Genomic DNA, 10,182 nt, shown 5'->3' on the forward strand with positions numbered 1-10,182 from the left:
GTCATATTTACATGCCGATTTAAGCTCTGACATTTAACCCTTCCATTGTGTTAGGGTCTTTTTTTACCCGTTTTCAAGTTTAAATAGGTAAAAAGTACCCTTTACATTTCTTTATTGGAACGAGGCTTCATGATATCCTCACGCAACAAAATTATTTATCATCATTTTAATTAATTCTGATTGTCTCAAAAAAAAAGTGACACTTGTGGTGTTAGGGTCCGAAATGACCCGGCAAAGAAGTGTGGCTCAATTCCCCCCCAAATTGTCAATATTCAATGTTTACATGTTTGAGAGTGAGAGAGACTTGTCCTCAATTAGCATTTGCTATCAGGAGTAAAATAAAGTTTGAGTTTATGAAAAATAAATGACTTTTTATCTTCTATGGTATACGGGTCATTTCGGACCCTAACACCACTAGTGTCACTATTTTTTTATAATTTTTAACATTTTTAAAGTTAAAAAACAAAAATAAGTATTTAGAAAAAAAAAAAATTGGAAGTGTGTTCTAATTATTATTCTTAATTATTCTATTATAGCTAGATAACATCATTATCCATTGCCTTCATTATAGGAAATTTAATGAGTGAATTTTAACATCTTATAATAGAAAACGAGATATATTGAAAGTTGAAACCCTAGCCCTAACCCAACATAATATTTAAAAAAGTGTTTACATGGAAATGAATGCATTACAAGTCAGCTATGAGGTGGGAGAAAAACATTTATGAATAATATTTTTTTGAGTATTTTGGGCTGATTTAAATCACGGGTCAAATTTGACCCGCTAACACCACAAGTGGATGCAGTTTCCTAACACAATGCAAGGGTTAAGGGAAATGAAGCCTGGTATTACCGGATTGCTACTGTGGCTTTAGCACATTTTAGACAAAAATAATTATCTACAGAGGTTTTTCTCTGATTTTCAGAGATGACTTAGCCTGAAATACAAGCGGTCACATATGCTGTATATTGTAGCGACCCCGTTGGGAATTTCTGTGTATTTCAGTCTGTGTGTTCATGACCAATGGGAGGGAGTGTTGGGGGATCGCACATTAGCAGCATGAAGCTCAGGGATTGGTTGAGAGGGCCTGGTGTGTGTCAAATAATAAGGTGTCTCTTGTCAATTGATGTGATAATTTTTCCCTTAGTTATTTATAACAAAGAAAAAGCATATATAGATAGCTAAATATATTACCTTCAGGCTCAGGCATGGGGTACAAAGTAGTCAGCAGTTTCACTGAAGACTTCTGGAACAGCTGCACTACAGAGTCATTCAACGGGTCTTTATTCTTTTCTAGCCAGCCTGTGATGCTGTAGTCCACGGTTCCAGCGTAGTGAAGGAGGGCGAAGTGGGCCTCTGCCTTGCCTTTGGCAGGCTTGGGCTTCTCAAAGGCCTTAGTCTTCCCAAGATGCTGGTCGTACAACTTGTTCTTGAAGGTGGTGTCTGAAGCCTTTGGGAACATGCACTCCTCTTCAAGGATGGAGAAGATGCCCATGGGCTTTGTAAAGGAGACAAAGGAAAAATAAAATAAAATAAACCATAATACAATAGAGCACCAAAGTCTGACGTAATTTACGCATTCTACCTGGGTCACGTTTTTTTTCTCCCCCATTCTGAATTCCCATAGACGTGTTTAATATTGCGGCATATAAGAACTGTGTTCCAAAAATAAGCAAATAAGCACTGCGGTTTGACTCATATGGGTATGAAGCATCAACTGGCGGTGAGAAAACGCTAATGTTAACGCCGTCGAATTTATTATATTTTTGCCAGAAATTGACTGTATCAAATATGAGTGACCGATTATCGTAAACTATACAGAGCCATGTCCCTGACAATTTGTTTATTTTTGGACCACAATTCTTATATGAGACGATTCTAAGATGACCCAATGTTATTTTCCATAGAGAAAAACCTCTGTGACCCAGGGGATGAGCGAGTGACGTCAGGACTTCGGTACTCTATAATAAAATCATTAACATGTTTCCATTAAAGCATGATATCTCTGCTGTCCAGCGCGAACCTGCTAACTCCAAAACGCTCATTGTTCAGGAAACGAAAAAACAAAATATACGTTTTTCAGGAAATGAAGAAAACCTTATATTTTTAAAACAAAGCAATACTGCCTCATCAAAGTTGGTATAGTGACTTTATATATTGTCAGATACTTGCATGTGTCATTATATTATCAACACTTTACCCAAATCGTGGGTAAATCAACACTTTACCCAGCGCAAGTGGAGTTAGTAGTTTCAGACGAGCAGAAATCAAGCTGAAATGGAGTTACAGTAGGTGTCCAAACAACAATAGCTCCACTCGCTGCTGAGGGAGAGGTTTCAAAAGGGTACAAATTCCCAAAAGCTAACAATGGATCTCCAAGCTCACAATGCATCACAACAACGTGTGAATTAATGCCCTGATGCTTCATGACACTTATTATATAGGCCTACAATAATAAACAGGACTTTAAATATTACAATAATTTCTGCAAAGAGGTAGTAGAACTAGCGTGGCAGAAATGCTATGAACGCCTTTCTTCTTGTCACATTGCTCTCCTCATTAAACACTTCATAGATTTTAGAAATATAATTACTTGTTTTCGTAACATTAGCGTTTGATAAACAGGTACACTGCATACATAGTTTTAACAGACTACGGGGAGTTTGTTTACATGATCCTCCTCCTCGTTCACTGCACAGCGCGCTCTACTCATGCTGTGAAAAGGCAGCGCTGGAGAGGAGAGGGGGGAGTTGTTTGTTTTTGACGGACAGTTTGAGGATCCAATGGAGTTGGGAGTTTTCGTCAGAGGCGCTTTTTAATACTTTTCATTGGTTCAAATGTTTTGATTTTTTACACAGACGTAAAGGGTGTTCAATAGCGTTGATTTATGAAAAAAGAAATATATATGAGAATGGAGTTAGCTGGTTCGTCCTGGACACCGACGATATGATAGATTACCTTCTCAATGAGCTCAATGCAGGCAGCCAAGTCCATGCCAAAGTCAATGAGCTCCCAGGGGATACCCTCTTTTTTGTACTCTTCTTGTTCCAGTACAAACATATGGTGGTTGAAGAACTGTTGCAGTTTCTCATTGGTGAAGTTGATGCACAGCTGCTCTAGGGTGTTGTACTGTGAGTACATGGGAATATGATTAGCGTAATGTCTTAAAGTCATTGTGACAAAAGGAATTAATCTGCCACTTGAAACTAGTCCATGCCGCTTACATCAAAGATTTCAAAACCAGCGATGTCCAGCACACCAATGTAGTGGTTTCTCGCTTGCTTGGTGTCCAGCATCTGGTTGATTCTAATGACCATCCACAAGAACATCTTCTCATAGATAGACTTAGCCAAGGCACCCACTGAGTTCATGACCTAAAGAAATTGTAAAGTAGGGGTGTGAAATATATTTAGGTTTTCTAAAATGTTCTACTCCTTTTCTTAAAACATGAGGCCATACAATATTTCAACATAGAAAGGAAAATTATTACTTAATGAAATTTTGTGCATTTCATGCACGGAAATAATTTATGAAAGTAAGTATATTAAAGTAGCTACGACGCAAGCAACAATAATGAGGAAAAAAATTGCAATTTAAAATATCAATGGGTTATTGGTAACAACTTATTTGAAAGGGCACTGTCCATCTGTCTAAAATATATGTTTTAAACTTAATTCAAAAGTAGCTAAAGTAGCAGATCTATAAGCTCAAAATGCGTCGCTTTGCGCCATGTTTCGAGCTTGTAGATCTGCTACTTTTGATGCTCTTGTGTGACGCTGTAGTGTTAACAAGTAGGGTGTTAATTCACGAAAAAACACAAAACGTTAGAATATGGCGATAGGAGGTTTCTGTTCGACAGCAACGATACACAAGGTGTGTAAAAAATCAGAACAAGTAAATAATGTATCTATATCACCTGTGGCACAGTCTGTCCCTTAGTGACATATTCGTTTCCGACTTTCACTCTGGGGTAGCAGTAAGCCTTCAGCATTTCTGCTGAGTTCAGGCCCAGCAGGTAGCCAATCTTGTCAGCCTCTAAAATAAGTAATGAAAAACATATTTCATATCTTTAATTTAGAACGGAACAAAACAAAACACAGAATTTACTATTGTGATAATCTATTAATTCTAAAATATTTTCATGCCAGCCTTTTCGACTGGGATACCTGTGGGTAGACCAAGTCCTATATATCTAACACGTTGGGATGTGGGCATTTCGCGTTTTTTTTTTGATGATTGGTTAGAATGGTTGAAGGACAGGCTTATTTTCCCATCATCCGCTATTGCTCTTCCAGTAGCAGAATTCGATAGGTCACCACATTCGGTGCAACACCCGCAAACTGTGGCTGAAAAACTGCAACATCATGACTGGCCAAAGACAGCCAAGTTGCACATTTCATTGAACAGGATAATAACTGCAACGGTGTCATGAGATGTCGGATGATCGCTTGCAGGGCTTAAAAGAACTTTGTATATCTCAGGTATTCTTCTGCCTACACAATACACATACGTCATGTCCTAGTATGAGCGAATAGGGGAAAGGGATCAACGTCACGTGACGCCTTTGTTTGGCCCGAAAAACCGTCAGCTGTCCCAAAATCGGGCCAAACAAAGGTGCTTATTGGTCAAAAACCCGGATTTGTGTCTCAAAGAATGTGTGCTTGTATAGACGAATCCACAGACGCGCTGCCTGTAGGCAGCCATAGCTGCGGTGTCAACGCTCCGCACCGCGACACCGCAGCAATGGCCGCCTACAGGCAGCGCGTCTGTGGATTCGTCTATAGAGTTAGCATGACGTTAGAAAGTGAAGCAATGCAAGTATGCTACCATATAATCTGGATTAATGATAACATCATGGAGACCCAGAGCGCAAAATGACAATAGCGATGTTTTTATAAATTCAACAAATGCGCATAAACAAACTGCTTCACATGAACAATGTTGGTGTAATTAAGGGCGGATTCAGACTGGGTCCGATTGATTCAAACCGTTCCCGAGTACGGTTGGCCTCTCGCAGCTGGCCAGTATTTACATTGGCCAAGATTCTTGCGCACCCGAGACCATTTAATTTAACAGTAATGGTAAATATGTGCCTCATGGGGGCGCTGTTGACTATGGGGCTTTGGGAGCTAGAGAATAGACCGCCGAAGTCTGACGTCATTTACACATCCTTTGTTTGTCTACCTGGTTCGCAGTTTTCCACCCCCGTTCTGAATCCCATAGACGTATTTAATATCGCGTCAAATAAGAACTGTGTTCCAAAAATAAACAAATGACCACGGCGGGTTGACTCTTATGGATATGAAGCATCAACTGACGGTGAGAAAACGCTAATGTTACTTCCGCCAAATTAGTTACATTTTCGCCAGAAACAGACTGTATCAAATATAAGTGACTGACTATCATAAACTATACAGAACCTCCTCCCTGACAATAACGCCGACACGCGGTGTTTATTTTTGGACCACAATTCTTATATGAGACGATTCTAAGATGACCCAATGTTATTCTCCATAGAGAAATTACTTCCGCAAACCTGGGGATGAACGAGTGACGTCAGGACTTCGGTGCTCTATGTCATTCACAGAAGAAAAGTCACTTGTCAGAGTGTAGAGTGAATAATAAAGTTTGACTGTGTTCCTGACGTTGTCTTGAGTTATAATAATAACAGAACAACAATACACAACCAAAGCAGTGTGTGCGTTGGTCTTTGAAACCTCAAAATGTAACGTCGTCTCTCGCGTCTCTGTTATTATCAATATGATCGTGACGTCACTGATGCATCCTTGATATTTTAGCAGTGACGTCACAGACTAATCCTTGGTATATTTATCCTTATATACACGTTCGCTATACATGTGTTTTTTGTTTATGTTTTTCCACGGCTCGCGCTACTCAAACACTAGCGGGATTATTATTTCTTGTCAACATTCAAGTAGAACTATGAGAAGGTATAACCCAGCTAAAATAATGTGTCATTATAAAAATATATAAATGGTATACAGTATGTTAGCAGTCCACTTCCTCCTGTTGGTACGGATGGATTCACATTGCATCGTTCCGTACCGGAATATGCATGATCCGGATCCGAGACTACCTCGGGAGGTGGTCTCGGGTACGGTACGGTGATCCATTTCGGGGAACGATACGCAACGTTCACACTATCACAACATCAGCCAAGTGGTCCAGGGTGCGCACCCGGGACCATAGTGTGAATCCGCCCTAAGAGATTCGATAGGGGATATATGTTTTATATGATGAATATCCGAGTGACCGAAACATTGTATCCCTATTAATACATTTTGAAAAGTGAAGACAGTGTGCCCGGACTCCCTTTTTCTGCTCTTCAAGTTCATTACTCCCAATCACAATGGCATTACTTATGTCATTATTTTGTTCAAACAACCATCCCTTGGCTAAAGATAATGCTCACCCTCATTGCCATCAGGCTCAGCCTGTTCCTCACGCTGCTTCTGCTTGAACTTCAGGACACCATGGTGCATCACTGCACCTGTGAACTTGTAGATCGCCACCTTCTCCTCGGAAACGAAGCCCAGAATGTCGATAGCAGACTGGATTAAAAAAGCAAATGTTTAGATTAAACATTAGATCAGGGGTCTTAAATGCTTTTCAGGCCAAGGACCCCTTAGCTGACAGAGAGATGAAGCAGGGACCCCCCACTACATATTGGATTCATGTTAATGTGTATTTTCAGACATTTAACGACTTAAAACCCTCAATACTTTGTAAACTTGACCTTTGGCTCTGTAGTCGGTCTGCTTTTTTTTCACTGTACACCAAACCTTTTCGCCGAAATTAGCTGATCTACAAGCTCACAACGTGTCTGTGACGTGTTGTGAGCTTGTAGATCTGCCATTTTTCGGCTTTTTGGTTCATGTATTTTTTTTTTATAAAAGTCCCTATCACACAATTTTGAAGGCCCCCCTGCTGTATCTCAGAGGACCCCCTGTTGAAGACCCGTGCGTTAGATTAAGAAACATCACTTTAGGAAATATATTTTGCAGAGCAATTGATTGCACACTGAAAGATTGAAATATGTGTACTGACATCAGTGGCTTCCAGCTCCTCTTTGTCATTAATGCTGGGCACAGAGATCTGACCCATGCTGCACAATGGGAAGTCGTAGGGGTTGCTTGTGATCAGGCACATTTCTTAAAAAGGAATTAATGTGTTAAACATAGTTTTTATTCATGAACATATGTTATCATCTGCATCATCATCATCATCCATCATCAGTAAGCATTATCAGTGATTCAACTTACCAACAATCTCAGGTTTGTGATTGGTCATCATCTGGTAGAAGATGTGGTAGCCTCTCTCAGCAGGAAGCTGGAAGGTCACTCTGGACTTCTCCAGCAGATCTAATAAGGGCCGCAAATAAATAATAATAATAATAATAATAATAATCTATAAGGGTTGTACATAACTCATAATAATAATAATAACCTATAAGGGTCGTACATAACTCATAATAACAATAATGATGATAATAATAATAATTATTATTATTATTATTATTATTATTAATGTAATAATACTTACATGTCTCAATATCGGCACTGGCCAGTTTACCCGTTGCGCCGAAATGGATTCTGATGAATTTACCCTGTTTAATATAACAACATTTCTCGTTATTGGTTTGATTTAGTCAAATGTCTAGCATCCCTCTACATCCTAAACTTTTTCTCATAAAATTGTTAAAATAAAATAAATCGTTTTACACTTACAAAGCGAGAGGAGTTGTCATTCCTCACAGTCTTGGCATTGCCATAGGCCTCCAGCAAGGGATTGGCTGCAATAATTTGATCCTCCAGTGACCCCTATATATGATCAAATATTACAAATATGGTCTCTATTCTTATATATATGTGTGTGTGTGTGTGTGTGTGTGTGTGTGTGTGTGTGTGTGTGTGTGTGTGTGTGTGTGTGTGTGTGTGTGTGTGTGTGTGTGTGTGTGTGTGTGTGTGTGTGTGTGTGTGTGTGTGTGTGTGTGTGTGTGTGTGTTCAAAAGTTGTAATTTGCTAAAGTTTTACCTGCATTTTTGAGGTCTGCTCTGCCTTCTTTCCTGAAGAAGCTGCTGTTGCAAAGTACTGGATGACACGCTTGGTGTTCACAGTCTTTCCAGCCCCGGATTCTCCACTGGTTATAAAAGCATACAGTCAATGAAATGCAGTTAGTTAATTTGATTACAATTGTGTTCATTAAATGCACAGTAGATGAGGAACTTACGTGATCAAGACAGACTGGTTCTCCCTATCTGTAAAAGGTCAAGCAAATGTAATTTAAATGTAATCTATAGAGCACAAAACCATTATGCACTGTATATCTTTTTTTTACATTGTCCTGACCAGTACATACCAGTAAGCATGAACTGATAGGCGTTGTCAGAGACAGAGAAGATGTGGGGTGGAGCCTCCACACGCTTCTTGCCTCTGTAGGCATTTACAACATCTTGGTCGTACACCGGGAGCCACTTGTAGGGGTTCACAGTTACACAAAACAAGCCAGAGTAGGTCTGAAGGGGAGAAGAGAGAGAGCATCAGAACAACATACAACATAGCAGCGAGCACGCCACCTATCTGGGACAGCAGATCACTGGACCTGGGAATACAGTCACAGGTTGTAAGTGACAAAATAATGAGCAAATTAACTTTGGCACCATGATTTTTTCTGTTTGATTTTTCTCTTGAGGATACATAAGTAACCTGTGTTTTTTTGTGTCCCATTGACTGTTCTTGGCAGGCATAAAATCTTACGTAGATCATCCATGCTGCATAACGCTCTTTGAGGTTATACAGAACAGTGGCTTCAGTGAGGTGGGTCATCATGGCCATGTCCTCAATTTTGTCATACTTGGGAGGGTTCATAGGGGTGACATCATCCTCCTTTACAGTTTTTTCCTAAAAAAATCAAAACACAGCTTTAGAATAGCTTGCATTTACTGTCGTTGTACTACAAGGCTCTGACACACTGAAAGAGTCAGTTGCTCACATCATCAAATGCATGCATTGTTTACAATGGCTATGGCCACACTGGAAGTGCCAAGTGGACATCAATGCCACTCAAAAGTCTGACCTTTCCATATTCTCTTTTGAGAAATGAGTACATTCTTTATGAAAAAGATAATGGTCTGCTCAGATCCCGAAAAATTATAGGTTTGTCTGTGAAACTACATTGTTGTAGTCCCCTCTTCCTGTGCACATAGTTAGCCGGTGACGGCAGCGCTTTAAATGGCACAAATATGGATGAGGATGATGAATGATGTACAAACGTTTGCTACCCTGGTACAAGTTCAAGGTTCATGTTCAGTAGCTGAGCTTTACCAGTAGGAGTGCATGCAAAATAGATAGACTGTGAAAGGAATGACAGATGTACATAACATCCAACATTCCCAGCAAGCATGCGTTCTTGTGTGAGAGTGTGGCTTTTGTTACATCCCTCGTTTCATTCGATGCGGTGCAGCCAAATATATCGAGACATTTTGATGCTTAAAATTCTCCCCCCTCCAATGTCAACAAGGGGCCTATATGACGTGTGTCATTGACACTTGCGGTGTGTTAGGCCCTTAAGTGTCAGTGTCACTATTTGAATTTAGATCCACCGTTGCCTACCTCCTTCGTGTCGTGCACTGTCACGGTGACTTTGGCACCATCCTTCTTTAGAATCGAACATTTGAGATACAGCTCCTTCACATCAGCCACGTATGCAGCCGATTTGGCATCAAAGGGTCTACTCTGAGCCTCAATTCTCTCTCTCTCTGGCTTACGCAGGTAAATGGCAGCCTTGCCGTACATGGCCATCTCCGCGTCCGTACTCATGGTGGTGGCTTTCTGTAGAAATAAGACAAATACAGTAGATGGTGTTGATACTGTTGCTGTCTTAAAATCTGAGCGGAGAACCGCATGACTATGTAGAACTATTATATTGTTTAGGTTTAATAGGAAAATAATGACCACTCACTTTTTCCCTCTATGCAGTAACAGTGGAACCTTTCTTCACAAGTGCAACCTCTGAGTGGGAAGAAAAAACATGTTGATGAATTAAACATGAGTTGAATGATACATTTACTGTACTCGTATTGATGTAGTACATGGATTATATTAGATTATATAAATCTAAATGAATATCTTTCACAACTTTCCAAAGTCGCAACTGTTTTG

At 39.9% G+C, this 10,182-nt stretch overlaps 1 protein-coding gene across 2 annotated transcripts in view; it reads right to left on the reverse strand.

Annotated features, from left to right (window-relative positions):
- Positions 1–9,852, reverse strand: part of LOC308087589 (myosin heavy chain, fast skeletal muscle-like) — a 45,996-nt gene extending 36,144 nt beyond the window's left edge. Inside the window, exons 1-14 of one of the 2 annotated variants that reach the window (XM_080431549.1) lie at positions 9,634–9,852; positions 8,779–8,922; positions 8,381–8,537; positions 8,252–8,279; positions 8,056–8,161; positions 7,750–7,842; positions 7,565–7,628; positions 7,285–7,383; positions 7,070–7,173; positions 6,435–6,573; positions 3,918–4,036; positions 3,226–3,375; positions 2,960–3,130; positions 1,196–1,499 (exon numbers count right to left, since the gene is read on the reverse strand). In XM_080431549.1, coding sequence (XP_080287675.1) covers positions 1,196–1,499; positions 2,960–3,130; positions 3,226–3,375; positions 3,918–4,036; positions 6,435–6,573; positions 7,070–7,173; positions 7,285–7,383; positions 7,565–7,628; positions 7,750–7,842; positions 8,056–8,161; positions 8,252–8,279; positions 8,381–8,537; positions 8,779–8,922; positions 9,634–9,840 — 1,885 coding nt within the window. In that variant the 5' untranslated portion in view covers positions 9,841–9,852. The remainder of the gene's footprint in view (positions 1–1,195; positions 1,500–2,959; positions 3,131–3,225; positions 3,376–3,917; positions 4,037–6,434; positions 6,574–7,069; positions 7,174–7,284; positions 7,384–7,564; positions 7,629–7,749; positions 7,843–8,055; positions 8,162–8,251; positions 8,280–8,380; positions 8,538–8,778; positions 8,923–9,633) is intronic. The other variant, XM_080431548.1, reaches the window with a different exon arrangement.
- Positions 9,853–10,182: the final 330 nt, after the last annotated feature.

This window comes from Gymnoscopelus braueri (genome assembly GCF_963280865.1).
Source record: "Gymnoscopelus braueri genome assembly, chromosome: 6".
Classification (NCBI taxonomy): Eukaryota; Metazoa; Chordata; class Actinopteri; order Myctophiformes; family Myctophidae; genus Gymnoscopelus; species Gymnoscopelus braueri.